At 35.8% G+C, this 22,398-nt stretch overlaps 2 protein-coding genes across 2 annotated transcripts in view; one reads left to right on the top strand and one right to left on the bottom strand.

Moving 5' to 3' along the window:
• The window catches only part of iqgap1 (IQ motif containing GTPase activating protein 1), a 42,676-nt gene extending 23,752 nt beyond the window's left edge, over positions 1-18,924 (bottom strand). The window contains exons 1-2 of the mRNA XM_059534866.1: positions 18,678-18,924; positions 15,809-15,911 (exon numbers count right to left, since the gene is read on the bottom strand). Of these exons, the coding sequence (XP_059390849.1) occupies positions 15,809-15,911; positions 18,678-18,723 (149 nt within the window). The 5' untranslated portion in view covers positions 18,724-18,924. The remainder of the gene's footprint in view (positions 1-15,808; positions 15,912-18,677) is intronic.
• Positions 18,925-19,707: 783 nt separating this feature from the next.
• On the top strand, positions 19,708-20,800 carry cartl (cocaine- and amphetamine-regulated transcript-like). The gene is made up of 3 exons (XM_059523083.1): positions 19,708-20,116; positions 20,342-20,416; positions 20,496-20,800. The coding sequence occupies exons 1-3, from the start codon at positions 19,988-19,990 to the stop codon at positions 20,601-20,603; spliced, it is 312 nt and encodes a 103-aa protein (XP_059379066.1). The 5' UTR covers positions 19,708-19,987; the 3' UTR covers positions 20,604-20,800.
• Positions 20,801-22,398: the final 1,598 nt, after the last annotated feature.

Here is a 22,398-nt window from a genome sequence, read left to right on the forward strand (position 1 = left end):
ACATTCAGCAAGGCAATGCACACTACTGTACATGATGCAAGTTTTATACCAAAAGAGCCTTTATTTTGTTATAAAAGAGACATGCTATGTGCTAGACTGCTTTATTATAATTCACATGCAGTACTTGGCACAGTTTTCAAATACATTTGAATACCTTTATACAAGTTAAACCTCTTGGGGACGTACTCAAATACAAAGTCAAATACCTTAGATCATTTAAAAGAACCAGTACAAAAGGTGATACTCATGCTATGAAAATGAGCACATTAAGGCACACCCTCTTCTCTTCTTCATGTGTTATGAAGTTTGATTACACGAGGCTTTTGTCCAAAGACCAACAAAATACCACATACCAACAACTCACATCACATGTTCTTCACATTGATAACATTCTCCTGTACATTTCAACCTGCTGAAGCGGACACAAAAACATTCCACGAAGGCCAAAATGTGTCGTTTTAGAACAGAAACAACAAAACCCAACATACATTGAACATCTGCAAAATAGAAAGCAGGAACTGAGATGGAGACTAAAATAAAGTTTTGCTCTGCTAAGGTTGTCATCCACTTGCAGGTCAGATGGGTGATGCAACAATAGATGGCAATGTAAATTTCCATTACCATGCAATTTCCATGTCATTTACATAATGCTAGTTGTCTGCTTTGCAAAGGCTAATTCTGTTTGCTTTAGAAAAGCAGCAGGCTCACCGTTTCAGTTTCTTAAAGTCATAGTTCGCCCTCATGATATTCCCAGCCTGAAACACTTTTTTTTTGTGGAACACGGAAGTAGAACATTTGAAGAATGCGCATACAGTGCAAACTGACTGTACCTAGGGGGCAGTTTAGCTCTAAAACGGACAAAAAGGTACAATAAAAGTAATCCATATGACTTATACAATATCTTCTAACTATCCTAAAGCCACACAAAGCCATCTTTGTATAAGGAACCTGACACATCATATTCATACAAGTCACTGACGGGAAGTTTCTAAAAGTATGTTTTCGAGAGAGTAGTGTGGACACCAGACAGCAAAATGTCCACAAAATTAATACATTATAAGACGAAAATGCATTAGTTTAAACAAAGCCTAAATATGCATATGCACAAATAAGGTTTGAAAACTACAGCAATAGTTGGAATTACAGAAAGAAATATCTGTAAAGAATGATTTAGCTTTTTAAGTTATGAACAAAGAAATATATCATATTAATTTAAAAAGACATGCTATATGTGACCCTGGAGCACAAAAGCAGTCTTAAGTCGCTGGGGTATATTTGTAGCAATAGCCAAAAATACATTGTATGGGTCAAAATTATTGCTTTTTCTTTTATGCCAAAAATCACAAGGATATTAAGTAAAGATCATGTTCCATGATGATATTTTGTAAATTTCCTACTGTAGATATATAAAAACATAATTTTTGATTGGTAATAATAATATGCATTGCTAAGAACATAATTTGGACAACTTTAAAGGTGATTTTCTTTATATTAAAATTTTTTGCACCAACATTAAGCTATATCATTTGTGCATTTATACTAAATGTATTTATACTACAGTTTTTCCTACAAACACCTAGAAACCACATCGTTACATGTTTACTAAGTTGTTACAATTTTACAGATGTTACTGTTTTTGATAAGGAACATAAATTTACATCTGCATCCTAAGTCAAGCTACATATATATTGCAAACTGTGCTGAAGATACATGTCATCATAGTCAGGCAACACAAACCTGTTTCATGGTTTGAAACAATATCACTCATTAGAACAAGAAGCAACGAAGGAATTAATTTTATATTAGGATAATTATTTATTTTGCTAAGGAAAAATGGCTGGAAAAATGTAAGGAATTCAAAAGTTTTTGTCATGTTCTGACCATAAAGAGTAGTTTAAAACCACAAGTGATGGCCTGGTTTCTACACCTTTCACTTAAGAGTAAACATCAGCCTTAAAGGGATACTCCACCGTGTTTTCATATTAAACTATGTTTTTCCCTTAACTAAGACGAGTTGATACATACCTCTCTCGTCTCAGTGCGTGCACTCAATCGCTTTGGCGCGCGGTGACACTTTGAAAGCACTTAGCTGAGCCCATTCATTCCATATGGGCCAAGCAGAGAAGCTACCAAACACCTCCCCGTTTTCCCTATTTAAATACAGTTACTCGCATAGTGTAACTCGACCTAGGACGGTAACACAAAACAAAACGTTGCGCTTTTCTAAGCGTGTAAAATGGATAACTAGATTGTGTGGCGGAATACCATGGCAAGTGCTTGTAAGCACTTCGTCTTGGCGCAGTAATATCTTCACTTGTGAAAATCCTCTCACCGGCCCCCGCTCCCTCTAATGAAGATATTACTGCATAAAAGCAGCTGCACTACTTTCTAAGATGTATTTATATAGCCATTTAAGTTTGTGGATTTGCTGTGTTGTTCATCACAGCACTAAATAAGTATTTAGACTTAATAGGCTATTTATTATAACTTTTTCTTACATTTTTATCTGGACTACAAAATATCCTAAATATTGTTTGAAAGTGTTTTGATTCTTTATTGTTCATTCACACTTTACAATAGGGCTTCATTAATTAACATTAGTTAATTCATTAGTTTACAACATACTCTTTGTGACGGACATGCCTGCACTTGCGCACACACGCACACGCACACACACACACACACACACACAGACACACCCAAGTCTAAGCAATTAATGGATCCTAGAAACAACTCAAAATAAAATCTGAATTTCATAATCACCATATATGAAACTATTCATGAATTACATACAATTTGGAAACATTTCAAACTTAAGCCAAAAATAATGTGTAACAGCATCCACTACAAAGGACATCCTTTCAGTGTGACACAGGAAGCCTGAAGCCACACAGTTCACAGGTCATTCCAATAGGAAGAGGTGAGAGTGAGCTCACGGTCTCCCAAGGAACACACACAAGGGCTTTCCGCTTCTGTTTTGTAACTCTCCAAGAAAAATATTTCATGTCGTGAGAACATTGAATCACACAGTCCCCAATTTTCCTCAATCTTTACGAATAATTTAAAGCAGGGCTGGATGATACATTGAATATAAGCAATATTATCGCAATAATTTTGCTGATGATATAAAATGACAGAATATTGTGAACATAATATAAAATAGAGATCTTAGGTTGTCTTTACACTAAGAAAGTATGCTAGTTCACTTGTTTTGGTCAATACAATGTTTTTTGTTTGTTTTTTGGTGTACTTCATTTTCACACTGCCCTTTTTGCAAGTGAACCAGACATTGGAAACAAAACCACATGTGTGCTAACTTCATCCATTCATTGGTTCATCCATTCAACCGTATCAGCGTTCATTCTATAGCTACAGTATATTACCTAGCCCTGATTTGAACTGCTATAAAACACTACTGTGACTTTAATCACCCTCTCAGTTATAAAAAAAGAACATATTTAGATCTATGAAGTCAGAAAAATGACAATGACACATAATCAGTGCTGAGATACTTGGTTCACAGTGTGATAATGAGGAAGAAACAGCAGACTGACTAACAGTTTGAGAGGCAGATTTCAGCACAGATGTTTTTGTGATCCTGGAACAGTGGATAGGACAGTTAAAAACTATACTGGACCAGACACATCTGTAACCCATCAGTGAGCCCCGTTCCACTTGTCATATGTGAAGAGGACATTATATAGGAGTCTTAAAGTCACAGCAACAAAAACAAGATATCTGATTCCAAGAAAGAGATAAAAATATAACCTTAATGAACATAAGTGAGAAAATTAAAAAGAAGTATGATGAGACCCGTTCGGGCAAAACAATCACAGGACAAAATACTTATCAGTTACCATCACTCATCAGTAAACATTATTTTGACTGGGACTCAGTGGATATCAACACATTGACTGTACATTTTCACCGCCTCACAGCTGCAAACCACAAACAGTCACTTCCTCGCTCATTCAAACAAAAAAAAAAACTTCAAAAGGCAAACTCCTAGACATTTACTCCACCAATCACAGCACAGCACTGTGTGAGAGGGCGGAGCCTTTAGAGGGAGTCCACACAACCACTGCTCCACCAGTTACAATTCTGCTCATAAGTTAACATTTCCCCTGAATAATCTGGAAGATGTTTATCCTACAAAAAAACTAGCATTACCCTGAAAAATCTGCACACAACAAAAATCTCAGATTAATGAATAAAAACAAAATAAGTCGATAAAAATGCTCCTGTTTAAAAATCCCCTTAGATCTCTGCATCTGATCAAAACTCCTTGCAATTTAAAAAGTTTGATTTCAGTTAGATCAAGCAAGAATTTCTCTTTAAAAAGTTATGTAAATGCTTTAGCTCATTTAAAATCATACCTGTCTTATTTTGCAAAGTCAGACAAACAGACCAAGAGAATGTGACTCCAGCAAGTACACATTAACTGGCAACAAGTGACCATGATGTCCATTTAATTCTCCAAATATTCGATTACGCATTGTGTACATATACTTGGACAGACCGATGAAGACTGTAGATCGAATACGCAATTAAGCAACTGTTCTCAAATCAGTTATTAATGAATATGATCTAAATGTTAATATCACTTAAAACAGATAACACCATGAAACAACCAGCTGTACATGTTTATTCTTGCATCTGCACCAGTTCAGCTGGGCAAAGCACAAGCAAATCAGTGGGGGAGCTTATCTGACCACATTGAAATATCTGACTATGCAGAAAAGCACAGGCACACCTACTTTCACCAACCCTTTCTCAGCAGTCTTTCACTGTGACAGCAAAACTAAAAGAACTACATTTCAGCTCATGTAACCATGAAAAACATAAAAAAAAGATTGGATTATGGGAGAAAGATAAAGACAGGAAAAGCCCCAGCACTAAGAAAGAGAGCATTTCACAGCATGCAGTAGCCAAGTGCTCCATTACATGGTCAGCTGCAGCGGAGGAATTCAGTGCAGGATGACCTCCATGATCAGGTGCCACAGACTGAGCCCATTCACCTCTCAACAGGAAGCCGCTGTCTGAAACTCACCCACCCAGAAACACCCCCATGAACCGCTTCATATTTGCCAAGTCTTTCACTGGGTCTTTTTCAAATGTAGAGTTTTAACTGTTGACATATCACACATACATATGGGAAGCCCTGGGGATATTAATCCACACCGTTGCTTCAAGATATTCAAGCAAGTTATTAAAAATTTGCCTCTCAGATAGCATATTATTTTGAATTGACTTTTCATACACCACTTACTGTGTAAAAAAGTTGTCAAAATGCCCATCTTGGTGAGTATTCACAAACAGTAGAGATAGAGATCAGATGTGTATTAATATTTTGACTCTGTGCATCAGGTCTTAAAGTGACAGCAGCCTAATAAACCTGCCGAGGTCCGGGTCCCTAATGCTAATCAAATAGCAAAAGACAGCAAAAATTACTCTGTTTTGAACTAAATAATTTCAGTAGCTTTAATATAAATCTGCATATAATTGAATTCATATAGCCATGTAGTTTTATTTTACATTTAATTCAGCTTCATACTTAAATGCTACCTGTTGAACAGGTATAAAAATATTCCATATATTGTATTTGTCCTGTTGTTTGATCTTTGATCTTATTTTATTAATAAATACAAAACAACAAATGAATGTGAAATAAATCAATGAATTACTCCTATTGTGACATAAAATTTGTCATATTTGGACACCAGAAAGTTTAGAACACATTTAGAATCCAACATCTTATTGCTAAATATCTCTTAAAATATCAAATAGGGATTTAGCACTTACCTTTCCTTTTCTTGTCTATCATATTCTTGAAAAAAAAAAAAAAAAAAAAAAAACCTGACTACGTGCTCTGTACTAGACTAACTGAGACTTGTCATGGCACTTGTATACTGTTGTTGATCTCTGGTTGGTCTGACTGCTTCTACTGTTCTCATCTGTAAGTCGCATCTGCTAAATGATTCAATGTAAATGTAATGTAATGGATGTAACAATGTCCCCCGACCCAGTTGAATATCAATGCAAATATGTGACAATTCAAATCGTTGAGATGTTAAACAAATAGCTATACAATTGGATGTAGGTGTTTGTAAAACTAAAATCAGACAATTCTGTTTTTGCTTCAAATTTTGAATCTTATAAAAATCTGATTAAAAATTGATTGCTCATGCTGCATTAAATCAGTATCAAAATGCCTCCGTTTGTTTATATGAAGAGATTTATCTAATTTGTTAAAAATAAATATGTGAGAAAATTGTATTGTTAAATCAGTATAGTGAATTGTATTGCATTGTGAAATAAGTGAATTGTTACATCCCTAATATTAATGCAAATATTACTTATTTTAGTTACCCAATGAAATGACATTCAATCATTTTAAGAGCTTAAGTGTCCTAAGATCCTACTTTTGGGGCTCCTCCAAGCATTTGGAGCAGAGGAAATGGACCTTGCAGCCAAAATCTCCAATTTCCCAAACATTACAGAAAAGATGAGGCATCAAAATGGGGCTGTGCTTTTAAAAAGAGCTGTCTCCCCTTCCTCATTTTAGTGTGTGACAATGGACTTAGTGTGAGCTTGTTTCATTGATATCACAGCTGTGACCCAGGGGTCAAGAGATCCTGTACAGTATTTATGCGTTTCAAAAGAAAAAAAGGGCTTCACGGAGGGCTTTTTTCCCTTAATCTCACTCCCACATATTCTCACAGAAAATGTCAGAAAAAGCCACAACTGTCCCATGTAATCATGTCTAAGAAAAAAAAGAAAAGTAACTTCAGATTGATAATAAAAATACTGACTAGGGCAATCATTCTTAAAGTCAAAGCAAAGAGGACGCTGCCATTTTCCTGGGAAGAGCACCTGTGAAGGGAAAGCAGCGGGTAATGAAGGGTGGGGTGGCCAAACACAGAGGCGTGGGCTCTTTCCTGACCAAACAAGGGAGAGGCTGTTAAATGTGTGAGTGAATGAGAGCTGTACTAAAGTAAATCACATAATGAACAATGACCTCATGTTTCTGTAGAATGATAATTATATCACACAGCAGAAGTTAGAGAGCAAAGTGTCATCGGTTCCCCTCCCTGACACCAAAGGCATTCATTTTCTCTACATTCACTGCAGTCATTTACACTCTCACGGCTGTTGGCAAGTGATTTATAGGTAACTAGGGGTTCAACGAATCGTAATTGATCCATACACACTAGGGCTGGGACAACGCGTCGAGGTCATCGATGACGTCGACGCAAAAAATACGTCGACGCAAAATATGCGCATCGATTCGTCGACCTGTTTTTATTTCTCTAAAAAACGTTTGCAAAACGTTTACCTTATGTGCGCTGAATATACGCGATGGCCGGATCAACATTCTGTCCAACGTTATATAACCAATCCAGGGGTTTTTCTGCATTGATCTTTTTTTTTGGCGGCTGTAAAAGCCTTATTTGATCGGTGAGTGACAGTGACAGGGCGCGTACGAGAGAGAGCCCCGGCTGCGCGCGCACTCACAGTCTTCAAACAACACGAGCGCTTCTTGCTCTCTCCCTCCCTTGTGCATATTAATCAAAATCATTAAACACGATAGAAAAAGGGCGAAACACCAAAGTTTCACGCGCGCTCGCGCACTCACAGTCTTCAAACTACACGTGCGCTTCTTGCTCTCTCCCTCCCTTGTGCATATTAACCAAAATCATTAGACACGATAGAAAAAGGGCGGAACGCCAAAGTTTCACGTGGAGCATTCGGAGATTTTTTTTTCTCCATGACAGGCTGCTGGCTCCCACTGTTAATTTTTTTTTTTTTTGTAAAAACACTCTCTGTATTAGCTTAAAGCCCTCAAGTTTACATTTACATACTGTATTCTTTCAATTGCTCTAAACAAGTATTTTGGGTGACCTTTTTTATTGAATACTAGACATCAAGTTGTTGTTATTTTCATCTGAAAGAACTTCTTTTTTCAGTAAGCTAGGCCCTATGTGTTCAGTAAGCTTGTTTCAGTAAGCTATGTGTTTTCAAGGTTTCAAGGTTTTATTGAATGCTATCTCTATACAAGTGCAAAGTAATGCATTCTTAGTCAGTCTTTTATTTTGTAATTTTAAGAGCAATAAACATATTGCAATGTTAAGGAATTGATGTTTTTTTCATTCAGATATGTAAATCAACATGTATAAATTGTTAGTAGTCAATTAATGGGGAGATAATCGAAATCAAATCGGTCTGAAAAATTAATCGTTAGATTAATCGATGCATCGAAAAAATAATCGCTAGATTAATCAATTTAAAAAAAAATCGTTTATCCCAGCCCTAATACACACCATGCCCCTTTGTTGAGCATGCATGTGATTCATGGATTAGTTGTAAGTTTAACCAGTATTGTGATGAACGTTTTTCTAAGTCTTCCCAAATTTATCATTAAAGCAATTTGAAACCATTCAAAAGAGACACTCACTTAGTTTTCTGAAGACAGAATTTAGTTCCCTTTCATGTCTTCTTGCGCTTGAATGGACACATACACACACAACATTTTCAAAATACCTGTTTCAGTATTCTCATAGACAAAGTCTGTTAGGTCTTAAATGAAATGAACGTAAACCGAATGAAATCGGATGTGTATCATTATATTATAGCCATGCTTTCAGTCTTAAAGTGACAGCACCCTATAAATACCTTCTGGTGTTTGTCATTTATGTTAATCAAACAAAACACAGCTTTAACAAAGACTATTATATATTTAATATATACAGTGAACACTATTCACTATTAACACTATTCAGTGTTACATTTACACAGTGTTAATTTAAAGTTACATTTACATTTTATTTCTGGATAAAACATTACAAGATATTTAATAAAATAATTAGTTCAAATTGTTAGTGGGAATCATATTGTTTTAAATAAATAAAAATTTATTATTACATATTTCGCATACAGTACATTAGGGCTGTGATGATGAGAAAATGGGGGGGGGGGGTTAGTTTGTTTGTTTTTCCCTCTTTTCCTCACTTTACTTCAATTTTAAATAGCTTGCCACATTTTATTTTCACTTTCAAATTGGCGGCAATTGATTCGATTCAAGCAACAACAAAACACAAATTTCAAACTCATACAACTTTTATTGACGAAAATAATAAAAATACACAATCCTATATTACCTAATATTAAACAACTAATTACTTAGGCTACTAGGAATGTCAAAAAAATAGAATTTATACTATTAAAAAAAAAAAATCCACATTCGAAACATGCATTCGAATTTTAGGTCTGCGTCAGCCGTCAGGTAGCTTCATCAGTGGTGCACGAAATGCTAAATGACTCTCACGGCTCAGATATTCCGTACGGAAAGAAAATTGCCCACACATTACAAGGTTTTATGGAGGCAACGAACACAAGATCTAACAGCTGGATTTAAAGTTTATGAGTTTTGTAGCATTAAATGTTTATTATACACTTCAAGAAGCATTCAAGATTTTAGATGGGTATTTGCAGATGCCAACAATATATGAAGAATTATTGTAGTATTTGACTTTCAGTTTTTAGACAAAACTATTAAACAACGACAGTGAATATAAGATGAAGAATAAGAACTTGTGTGCATCTGCTGGGTGGTTGGGTGCTTCTCAGAGCTATCAAAATAATAGAAGTCCTCTTTCTGACATTTATTGAACAAACAGTAAAACTTAAATGTCCATAATTAAAATAATGGCCAACAATATCGTCTTGACGAAATATGCCAATTCACTACTGATGCAGTATTTAGCAGTGCTGCCACTACACCCATATGTTACATACAATATACAGCGGAGTCTGTTCACTTGTACAGGAATATTTTGGGTCCACTGATGACATCTGTGACACTCACAGAATGATTCCGCCACATCCTTCAGTTTGAAACAAACAAGAAATGTTTACAGTGATGCACTTGCAATGGAAGTCTACATGGTGAACATACTTTACATGAAAAAAAAAAAAAAAAAAAAATCAACCTGAAACTTCAGGTTGAGCCAAGGAAATAAGCTGCATGATGCATGACGATAAAACATGCTAGCCACCAAAAATGGCTTTACACTTCTGCAGACAAATAATTTTGGTATCAGATAAGGACTCCTGAATTTAAACCGAATTTGAGGTGCCTAAACATACATTTTTTAAACTAAGGAACAAGTCTAAATCATTTTCAGGGGTAAATCAATAGCCTACCACAGATCCTGTCCATAGAGTTAAAAGTAGCAATGAAAGAGAAGTAGCAACAGTTATTGAAGTACATACAAGTGCTGTCAAACCCCAAAAAAAAAAAAAAAAAAACTCTGGGTACTTGGTTTATTTAATCGGTTATTGATTGGATTTTGAGATATTGGCCTTGCACTCAAAAATAAATGCAAGTTTGCAGTTGATTGGAGAAGGAGAGTAGTTTATTTATTAAAATTATGACGTTTTGATTTAACATTACAAGGCTTAAAAAAAATAAATAAAAAAAAACATATACCCGGATGAATCATTCACAATAAAATCTATAACATTCATTTACTACAAAGATAGTGTGAGTTTCCATTTCATGCAGACAAAGTTGTATTGTGTTTCAATGCATCTTTAAAAGGATGTAATGAAGTGGCAGTGTAATGCACAGTTCCCCACATCCCCTGTATTGTTATATTACAGCTCTATTCCCTACAGACAGACTCACAAACACAGAGAGAGAGAAGTGGTTCCTGTACTTCACTTGAGAAGATATTTAAGACCACCTGCAGCTCAACAGGAAATTGCATGGAGGTTTTTTTTTCTTTTTTAAGAGAAACAGGTCACTGTTTTTGTGTGGCAATTTAATAAAACATTTGGACAGACATAGCTAACTGTCATTAAAACTGACCTTTCTCAGTCTGCTTAAATTTTTCCACTCATGAAAATGTAAAAAAATAAATAGTGGAAAATACTATTCAGTTCTCAGGATTTTGTTGTGGAGAGCAGCATTTCAGCTGGAAACTGGAGTCTAAAAGGCATCAAACTCTCAGTTATGTGCAGGAATAAAGTGACCTAAAATGATGAAAAATGACCATTTCCAGTGACATGAACAACAAGTACCTGTGGTGGAGTGAAGTGACGTGGACGTGTCCATAAATGCATTGACAAGTATAACTGTATGCAAATAAGCAGCGACATGAAGTGGCCAATAGAATGACATTGAGAAGTTACTGTTTCTGTGAGCAAGTTGCCCACATAGTTATGTAACAAAAAATGACATCCCTGTCAGCATTACAAATGAGTGCATTTTTAATCGTTATCGTGAAAAGATAAACAGAAGCTAATTATATCCAAATATTGTTCACTACATTGTTCTTTTTGTAAAATCAACGATTATTATAACTATAAATAACTATAACTATAATCATTATAACAAATTTATTATTTATTAATATTGTAATACTTTAGGATTCTGTTGATTAAACCAATCACTTTCTTTTTAACTCAAATTTTTAGTTTCAATGAACTCTAAGGCAACCAACTTACTTTAAGTAAAACATACCATATGTTTTACAGTGTATTTTAATTTTTAGCAGTAGAAAATTCCTGATTCCTTGACAAAACATTATTTTTGTTGGGATTTTTAAAAGCTTTGGCCAAGTTAGGCAATCCACCAATAATATGCAGACGCAGGAACGCCTACTATTGACCAACAGTACATTGACCTAGCAACCTACAGCAATAAAACTGCTATCAGTCTGACAGAGGCATACGTTAACACAATGCTTTTCAAAACAAAGTCTTCCTTTTTGGATCAAATCATCAATTTAAGTGTATAAGATGCTGTAATGGCCATAAAAGTATCTAAATATTAATATATCTGATCTAAACATTTTTCTCGAGGAAAAAGTAGACCATGAAATGAACCACTTTGTATTAACATGATACTAGCACAAGAAAATAACAGAGGAATCTGACATAGGCTACACCTTTAGAAAGTTATGTGAGGGGTGGGGCAGTTCTGAAGGGCTGAACCAAATATACACACATTCCAGCATGAATGCCAGTAATAGCAGCGGTGAACCATACACATATACACTGTTGGTTATCTTCTCACAACCCTCTCTCATGCTTCTCCTTCCCTGTATCCTCAGCATCGATCTCTTCTCCACATTTAAAGAACAGAAACCTACAATTAACAGCAGTTGAAATGAGAGGTTTGCATAACACCTCGAAAAACTACAGCAAGCTGCTGACCTCGTGACACAGGGATTTCATACAGAGAAGATGCTTTGCACTTCAATGTTGACCTGTAGGTCAATGCAAATAAGAGCGTCAACAATACAGTAAAAATCTTTTTAGTCTGTTTGTGGGTCCACCCAATTTGACAAAAATGCTGATATATAAATCACGGTGATACGAATACTAACATTCATTCACAATACTAATATTCATTTTACATTTATAATGGGATTTAAATTCTATTTTAATGAATCATGCAACCCTAAGCTACAAAGCCATCTTTGTTTACTGTCACTCAAGGCTATTTACAGTAGATTCACTTTAGATCACCCAAGTATGTTTCCCTTGGAAGACCATGCAGGAGACATTGAATCGGGCATGACTTTGAATAGACAGCATACCGGAGACATGTTAGACAACATTCCCCAAGAACACTTCACTAGACAGAATTGTAAAATGAACAAACAAAACAAAAAGCATCTGAACTGCTAGGTAACCAAAAATGACCGCCTCCCAAGGCTAATCCATCCAATACTAGCTGCACAGCTGTGACCTCTTCTTAACTTTATTTAAAACCCAATTTTACAGCAGTTCCCCTTCTGCTGTTCTCACAATATTCTAATTACAAGACGAGATCATATACACTTGTTATTTAAAGGCTCTTTAAATTCATTAGGCTAATAGTTCAACTTAGAAACTTACAGCCCTGAAGAACCATTATATGCTTAAATTTAGGGTAAGAGTTTTTGATTATAACTTGGGTTTATGTATAAAAAAGGCACAATCACAAAAACCATTACATTTAGTCATTGAGCAGACGCTTTTATCCAAAGCGACTTACAAATGAGGACAAAGGAAGCAATCAAAATCAACAAAACAGTAATTATTAAATTTTGGTACAGTTTTTTTATGTCAATAATAAAATAAAAGTCCCTAATTGACACAAATTGCTGCCAGCATTATTAATGTAACCCTAATAGAGGCTAGAGGGTGTTAACAGACCCAGACAAATAAAGAGGTAAAAAAAATAAAATATGTTTAAATATGAAAACTAATAATAACTATTATTTAGATTTTTTTTTAAGTTATAGCACTTTCAAAGCATTGTTCTGCTGTTGTTACAAGCAGAAGAACCCTAATCTGATTAAATTATCATTTTTCTTAAGAGTATAAAATAAGAAATGGCACAGTTGACTGATGGAAATAGAGGAGACAAAATACTGTAGCAGAATTTGCATTGCACAGCTCAGAGACACACACACACAACTCACTTGAGCCCCATCATCACACACAGCAGGCTTTCAGGCTTTATAGCAGAGAGTGATATGAAAATAAACCAATGATAAAAGCCATTTTGGAAATATCTGCACTTTGTTATTCTAACAACTAACACAAATTCCCAAGCATTTGCCGCTTTCAGACACAGCATATAAACCTGTGAAATTCCCATCATACCACAGACTGTTGCACGTCATGATCGCTGCAAACTCCAAGCATTCCAGCATTTCTGAATCAAGCCCGAGGGCAAATACTGTCAACGGAGCAAGGCCTGAGAAGAAAACTTTCTCTCGTCCTCCAGGCAAAAGCCTGATAAATGATGTCAAGAATAGCAACGTGTCAAACTGTAAAGATGCGGTATTACAGCAGGACATATGAGGACACCTGAATGCTAATATGTGACCCTGGACCACAAAACCTGTCTTAAGTGTAATTTGTGTAAAGTGAGATTTATACATAAATAAGCTTTCCATTGATGTATGGTTTATTAGGATCAGACAATATTTAGCCGAGATACAACTATTTGAAAATCTGGAATCTGAGGGTGCAAAAAAATCTAAGTACTGAGAAAATCCCCTTTGAAGTTTTCCAAATGATTTCTTAATAATGCATATTACTAAACAAAAGTAAAATTTTGATATATTTACAGTAGGAAATTTACAAAATATCTTCCTGAATCATGATCTTTACTTAATTTTTGGCATAAAAGAAAAATCGATAATTTTGACGCATACAATGTATTTTTGGCTGCTGCTAAAAATATACTCCAGCAACTTAAGACTGCTTTTGTGCTCCAGGGTCACATGTGAGACTATGACTATTCTGAACCCACGATGAATACAGTGTTGTTTCTTTTTCTCCCACTATGTCACGCACTCAATCCCTCAAACACGTAGACACCGGAACCAGTCTCTATGACAACCTCATGTTGCCACAGCTACAGAGTGAGATACTGAAATCAACAGGGACTGACTCACTTCCTCCCGCACCACTGATGTGTCTGTGTGTGTATGTGATGAGTGCACTGACAGGCCATAGCCTCCATAACCTCCAAAGGATCAAAAAATATAGGAATACAGCAGAGAAGAGACTAGTATCTACCCTTAGTATCAAACTTTGCTGTGTCCTCACATCTTTTGTGGTTCTTCAAAATGTGTGACTTGTTGATGAGAGGCGTGTTATTACTTTTCTAAACAAACCCAATCTTCAATGCCCTTAAAACCACAGCAGCAACATGCTTCAAATCACTAAAATGCATTAGAAATCACAAAGAAACACCATGACCCACAATCACCCACAACCCATTAGCCTTTTAGGTGCTACCAATCAAATGTTTGTGGTCAAAAAAAAAAAAAAAAAAAATATATATATATATATATTTTTTTTTTTAAGAAATGTACTTTTATTCATGCATTAAATTGTTCAAAAGTGACAGTTATAATATGTATGTTACCAAAGTCTATTTCAAAGAAATGCTGTTCTTTTGAAATTTCATTTCATCAAATAATCTTATATAAACTATATATATATATATACTGTATAATAATATATAAACAGCAGCACAACTGATTGCACCTTTGATAATAATGAGAAATGTTTCTTAAGCAGCAAATCATCATATTAGAATGATTTCTGAAGGATCATGTGACACTGAAGACTTGGAGCAATGGCTGCTGAAATTCATTAAAATAAAAAACTAGGCTATTTTAAATTGTGGTAATATTTCATAATATTGCTGTATTTTTAATCAAATAAATCCAGCCCTGGTGAGCGTGTATTTTTTTTTTTCCCCGAACAATTATTCTCTCCTATATAATTTTCTTTGCAATCTTTGAGTTAATTAAAGGGATAGTTCACCCAAAATGAAAATTCTGTCATTATTTTCTTATCCACATGTTGTACCAACCTTCTGCAGTACACAAAATACGTTTTTTTATAACGGTTTTCCAAATAAGTTTTGGACCTGAAATATTTTCCGAAATATCTTCTTTTATGATCAAAAGAAAAAAGAAAGCTACACAGCTCTGGAATGACATAAGGGTGAGTAAATGACGATAGAATTGATGAGGTGAACTTTCTCTTTAGGGTTAAAGCCATTGACTGAAATAAGAATTCAGAGCTTCATGGAGAGTCTGGGCTCTATAGAAATTCACTGCAGTGGGTCTTGCTGGGACATGCAGTGAAGACACCCACAATCATGTGACAGCCATTCATCACAGAGACATTAAACAAACACCCACTGAAAGCTAAACTGCCATTTGAAGCGAAACACTGAATTAATATGTTATAAGTGCCGAGGGGCTGAAATGGAGAATTGGTCTCTTACCGTTTAGCCTCTTCCAAGTGGCACAGGTACTCATAGGCCATGTTCTGTTGACGCCGCTCGTCCATCTCCTCAGCGGTGAGCCGCTCCAGGCCATCCAGAACAGCTGAACAAGAGATGAGAGTGAAACACACACTTCAGAGAGCTTGAGATACGGAGATGTGAAGCTTACACTGATAACACTGATAAGAAATGTTTCTTGAGCAGCAAATCAGCATGATTTCTGAAGGATCATGTGACAATGAAGACTGGAGTAATGGCTAGAATTATAACAACATTTCACAATGTTACTGTTTTGCTGTATTTTTGAGCAAATAAAGGCACTCGTTTATAAAAAGCATATAAGTGCATATTTGTAGTGCGTAAAACTGACCGACCACAAGCTCTTGAATGGTAGGATTTCGATATATTTGTCACATACTTGTACATACTCACTAGCTAAAGTGGCATTCAAATGGTTAAAATAAAATGTAATTCTACTGCTATCTACACTCTAAACCAAGCGTTTTAGCAGTTTATGCAAACTTTGTAATGTGTTACATGTCTTGCATGCCTGAGCTCTAGCAACCTTAAGATCTGAGTTTATTCCACATACTGAAATCACTCAATAGGGGTTAATGTCATGTGGAAGAAGATAATAAATCTAATTATTACTGTACTGTAAGTAGCTGCACATATTTCCGAAGAAAAAAAAAAAGGAAACTCTGGAAAAACATATTTGTCTGTGAAAGACCTCAGTCAGAGTAGATGCCATATTTCTATATTTTTATTTGAATGAAAACGATGCCGTGAGGGACAAACTTACAGTCTTTTCAAAAGCATAGGCTTTTACAAATGTGACCCTAATAATATCCAATATGTAATTCTAAGTCAAACTTCTATTGGAAAACCAACATTAAGGAAATAAATAAGACTGCACAGCTCTAACTCTTACACTGGATTTGATCGGAGTCTGCGAGTAGCTCGTAAAATTGTGAATTTTTAATGTTTAAATGAGAGTAAGATCATAACAGTATTGTAGTCTTGAATTATGAAACCTCAGACAATCCTTTGCACCGCTACCACAAGCTGCAAAGAATCCAATTTCAAATGAAAAGTTTGCATGTTCAGACATGAACTGAACTATAATGAGGACAATCCTTGGATAATAATACTACGTCATTTCCAGTGATACCATTCCAAAAATAAAATTATTGATGCCGTTTTTACATTGCATACAAAGAAAAACAGTGTCTAGAAGATAATAAAAGTATATGATTAAACCACTAAATGATTGTTGTTCATAGGTCAAAAGCCTACATTACCCTACAGTAATATCTAGTTTAAAACCATAAGTGAAATATGGCACTGATTTATGAAACAACCAGTTTCTGTACAAATCATTCTCCTTCATGTCCACGCACTGAAGTCTCTCAGACTGAATTAGAGCATGGCAGTTTGTGAACAGATAAAATTAATTACAAGACCTACATTAATAAAAACAATGTTTGCCAAGTTTGTCATGGAAGTCAATCCTGCAAAAAAAGCAAAGACTGAACATGTAAAAGGTTCTGATAACGCAGAATTAAAGTAACCTAAAGAGAGTATTTGAAGGTGTAAAAGCACCACTGGCATAATGACTAGAGAAAACCGAACTAAACGTATTTTACATCAAGAGAACTTTTACTGATAAATAAATGGGGATATCCTGGAGCAGGTATCACATAGAAAAATACATTTTTCATTTACTTATACTACCTACATTTAGCCTACTACTACCATTGCATCAAATCAAAGCTGGTTGAAAGTCTGTGACTTATTCATTAAACTTGGTGTTTACTTTATTTTGGCCGAAAAGTTTGATAAAACTTGTGTAGTTTCAGTCAGTTTTTTTACGAATTTTTTTAACGAATCAGATGGGTGAGTGATTCGATGACTCGTTCATAAGACGTCAGCGATTCGTATCCACCCACTGCAACGACGCCACGTGCTGAAAGCGCTCTGAGTGAATCAGCGAGAGAATCTAAACGAATCTTTTAGTGCACTGATTCAAATGATTCAGTTTACTGCTATGAATCACAATTAACTGCACTAACGTGATAGACTTTATATTTCAAACATAGAAAATAAGTGGTCCGGCAGCTGTCGGCTAGTAAAATAGATCACGGACACTGTATTAGTACCAGAAACAATTAACCGTCTTCACAGTAGCAAAGTAACTAACTCCCCATCAAAAGTCGGTTTGGTAATGGGGGTTTCACTCAAGGCCAGCGGGAAAAATAAACAGCGCGCGATACAAAGACGCTTTTACCAGATGTTAATAATGTTTGGCTTTTACCATCAGTGACATTTGACCTTCACTGGAGCCTTTATGGTGATTGGTTTTCTTATAATAAAAACAACACTTCCAGGTGAGAGAGGGAGCTTCACTGTGCCCTAGATTTGACTAACGTTACTTAAAACGGTCTTGTCTAGATTACAGATCTATATACAGACAGTAAAGTAATTTTGGCAGTGCACAGTCGTTTGATGCTCAATTTATGTAATCTTGATTAGTAGGCTACCGCGGCTCAGCTGAGAGGAAGAATGAGGATGTCGATGCTTTATGTAAAATTAAAGCAATAACAACAACACGTTTGGCAGTTCAGAAAAGTTGCCCAGGTGATCCTCGGTTGTGTCCTACTCATACAGTATTATAACGCGGAAGTTGTAAACCATGCCGATGCAAACTTGAGCATTAAAGAATGTGCAGTTATATAAAACATCAAAATAAATTGATTGACACGCTCCTTGAATTAAAGCATTTGCATTCAGAGAAAATGAGTAGCTTTCTTGTAACACACTGAGCATCACGTTTCAGGAGAACGCCTGAAGAAAACGCATTAATACTTACACCCATATCTAGGACGGAAACCGTCTGTCTCGTCAGAAGTTGACATGTTTTCTCAAAAGTTTTACAAGTCTTATTTCCTTGCGAGTTCTCGATGCAGATCTATGTCCTTTGAGATTTATATTTAGACCTCGAGAAGGCACCTCTGGCCCCCTTACTTTGCTGCACAGTTTCAGCGACTTTTTTTCTTGAAAACCCACTGATGTCATGGGCGTGTTCCTTCCTAAATCCTGAAGTATGCGTTTCAGGAAACACCCAACTCAAGAATATCAGTTCCAAACTCTTAAAACTGTGACTGCATCGCCCTCTGCTGCCCACATGGGTCACAGTCTGCCCCCGCAATCAGTGATTCTCATCTCCAGCAGGGGGGGGGGGGGGGGGGGGGGATAACTAATACTTATTCATTTATATAATATTTGTATTTAAAATCATTTAAAAAATAAATTATTAAACTTAATAAAAAAAACACATTAACATGTACGGAATTTAAATTACATTATATTTAAATGTAATTTAATTTAATTTGTCACAAAATCACAAAATTAATGATAATTAAGTAGTGTTATATTTTATTGACGCTACTTTTGTTAATAAACAAATACAAAACAAGAGGAAATGTATGTATACCGTTTAGCCTATAAAAGTAGCCAGTGGTGGCCAACATTATTATTAGCCTAGGAAATATCAGTTTACATTTCCAAACATTCATTTTGCCATTAATTGTAATAATCCAGTGAGATTTTTGTCTGTCAACAGTCAGTGCTCCACACAGAGATCTGATCTCTTCATCATCCTCATTTCTGTCTAGAGTGACATGAGGAAACAGAACAAACTGAGACAGACTCAATCCAGAAGAACTGCGGCAACGTCTCCAAGATGCTTCAAGACCATCTGGCACCAGTGTGAGCTTCACTTAAGACTAAATCACAATAGGTTATCAGATATTAACGGTTAAGTCGTGTCAATATCCATATCCAACCCCTCCATAAGTCATGAAATTTTATTTTTCTATTCTATTCTACTCTACTCTACTCTATTCATGTAAGTACCTCTACAGCTGCAGTATGTCTGCAAAGGTACAGTTTCTGAGAGCATTCAGGAGAATTACCTACTGAACATGCAATAACCTGCGTCTTTGTGTTCCATGTCTCAGCCACTGCGAAATAAATAGGCTATCCTTTACCCAATAGCTGACCCGATATAATCTGTTAACCGAAGTCAGGGCGGAGCATATCAGTTTATAAACCAGCCAGTGAACTGTTAGGTAGTGTGTGTTTACCTCAGTGTGCTGTGACTGTGACTGACTCAGGACCATGAGGAGCTCAGAGATCCTGACCGGACTGATCATAGTCGGGCTCTTCACCGTCATGTGCTCTGGACAAACTTCCCAAGAACTCACAGATGACACACAGCTGTCCCAGCAGGAAACGGAGAACGAACTGGTGAGAAGCCTACCAAATAATACATCTTTTTTTATTTTCCGTGTGATCTAGTGAGACCTATTTGGCCATTTATCTGTAAATCAAACACTGAATAATTGGTTGGTGAAGTGTCAACCTTGTTTGTGTTTACATTTAGGCTATATTTTTTTAAAATTTGTATTCATATCTTAAATAAAAAATATGTTTCATATTCAGTTGCTTATGGATACTTATGTTTTTGCATAGGCTGAGGCTATGACAGCACTTTTGGAAAGATATCAGCCTCATGTACCATCTTCAGAAAAACGTGGCATTCCACAGGTACATTTTGCTCCACCTCTTATATATCCTCCTTTTCTTTCTTCATATTATCATCATCTTCTGATCTCTCTCTCTTTAGTGTGCTGTGGGGTCCCGCTGCGCCATGAGACTGGGTCCACGCTTTGGGAAACTATGTGAATGTGTCAGAGGATCTAACTGTAACTCGTTTCTCTTAAAATGCATCTGAGTCATTCAAAAAGAGGCAAATCCATAATCCTTTCCTAAAGCTGTAAAGTCATACACCTGAAAGAGGCAGTGGGTGGAAATCTGTATTCTGAATCACTTGTGTGAGCTTTATGATAAGCATTCATCAAAATGCAGCATGACAAACAATAGCAAAGCATGACTTTAATGTGTTTATTCTTTAATATCTTTAAAGCTTGTCTTGTGTTGTCAATAAACATGGATATTCTTCATCTTATTGTCCTCATGAATTATGCATCTGTTTAATACAACCCTAACAAACAAAAAAACAAAAAAAATGATTAGAATCAGTATTTACCCGTTGTAAAGTAGCCTGGAAAATAGCATTAAAAAAGTTAGTTTCAGCAAATATTCAAACTGAACACAAGCAGCTAGATTATAAATTGAAGATGAAAATGGAATGCATAATTTCTTCCATAGTGACTCAATGATGATAGTTTATGTCTTCACCCACATATAAATTAGATATATGACCTGGCCTCCACAGTCACCGGACCTGAACCCAATCCAGATGGTTTAGGGGTGAGCTGGACCGCAGACAGAAGGCAAAAGGGCCAACAAGTGCTAAGCATCTTTCGGGGAACTCCTTCAAGACTGTTGGAAGACCATTTCAGGTGACTACCTCTTGAAGCTCATCAAGAGAATGCCAAGAGTGTGCAAAGCAGTAATCAAAGCAAAAGGAGGCTACTTTGAAGAACCTAGAATATGACATATTTTCAGTTGTTTCACACTTTTTTGTTATGTATATAATTCCATATATACTTCCACATGTGTTAATTCATAGTTTTGATGCCTTCAGTGTGAATCTACAATTTTCATAGTCATGAAAATAAAGAAAACTCTTTGAATGAGAAGGTGTGTCCAAACTTTTATATACATACACACACACACACACACACATACCTTAGACAAGGATGCTCAGCCAGCAGAGGTGTTTCTCTTCAGTCAGTGATAGGGGGTGGGGCTATACAAATTGGCTAAATGCATTATGGGCAATGTAATTCGTATTGTCACTGTAAGCTAGAGGGGAACATGCAGCCCATCCCCCCAACCATACACACACCCATCACAAACCACTTTGCCGAAATACATGCAATAATTTAGTCTACAGAAAATGAGAAACATAAATTGCAAAATGTGAATCACTGGCTACAGATGCACATCAGAAGTCAATGAACTAGAAAATTACTAATTTAAAGACCCTGTACTTCCATGGCCTTTAGGGATAACAGTGATCCCGAATGCTTTCGGCCAATACAATAAAATGATGCTAGTAGCTCACAGAATGTAGTGTTCACAGAATTTCAGTTCATGAGGGCATCCAGGCCTTAATGTTTGGGTTTAGTTTCTCTTGATTACAGTCAATCATGGTAAACCCCAGGGGTTCAGTATAGTTCCTCGGTGCAATGTAGGCTCTGTCCCAATTGATATAAACAAGAAACAACAATGCCCTCTGAGGTACAATAAAAAGCATATTGTTAGGCAGGTACAACATATCAGATATAAGATGGTGTATCATCTGAGACTTACCTATTTCTTACAGTATCCTGCTGAAATACACAAAATAAGTTTTATCTGCTGTCACCTGTCAAAATCAATCAACATATTAAATGTTGTATTTGGGGATATTCAAGCAAACTAACAGTAATACTTAAAAAATTCAACAAATAAACCAAATATGGTTATTATGACTCCCTGTGAAATGGAAAGTAAGGCCTACCATTATTTAAACCTTTCTTAAACACTTTGTGCTGATGAATGATTAAAGATTATAAGCT

This window comes from Carassius carassius, chromosome 3 (genome assembly GCF_963082965.1).
Source record: "Carassius carassius chromosome 3, fCarCar2.1, whole genome shotgun sequence".
NCBI classification, from domain to species: domain Eukaryota; kingdom Metazoa; phylum Chordata; class Actinopteri; order Cypriniformes; family Cyprinidae; genus Carassius; species Carassius carassius.

Coding starts and splice junctions, on each gene's coding strand:
- cartl (XM_059523083.1), top strand. CDS start 19,988: ATGAGGAGCTCAGAGATCCTGACCGGACTGATCATAGTCGGGCTCTTC. Junction 20,117..20,341: donor AGGAAACGGAGAACGAACTG/GTGAGAAGCCTA, acceptor GTTTTTGCATAG/GCTGAGGCTATGACAGCACT. Junction 20,417..20,495: donor AAAAACGTGGCATTCCACAG/GTACATTTTGCT, acceptor CTCTCTCTTTAG/TGTGCTGTGGGGTCCCGCTG.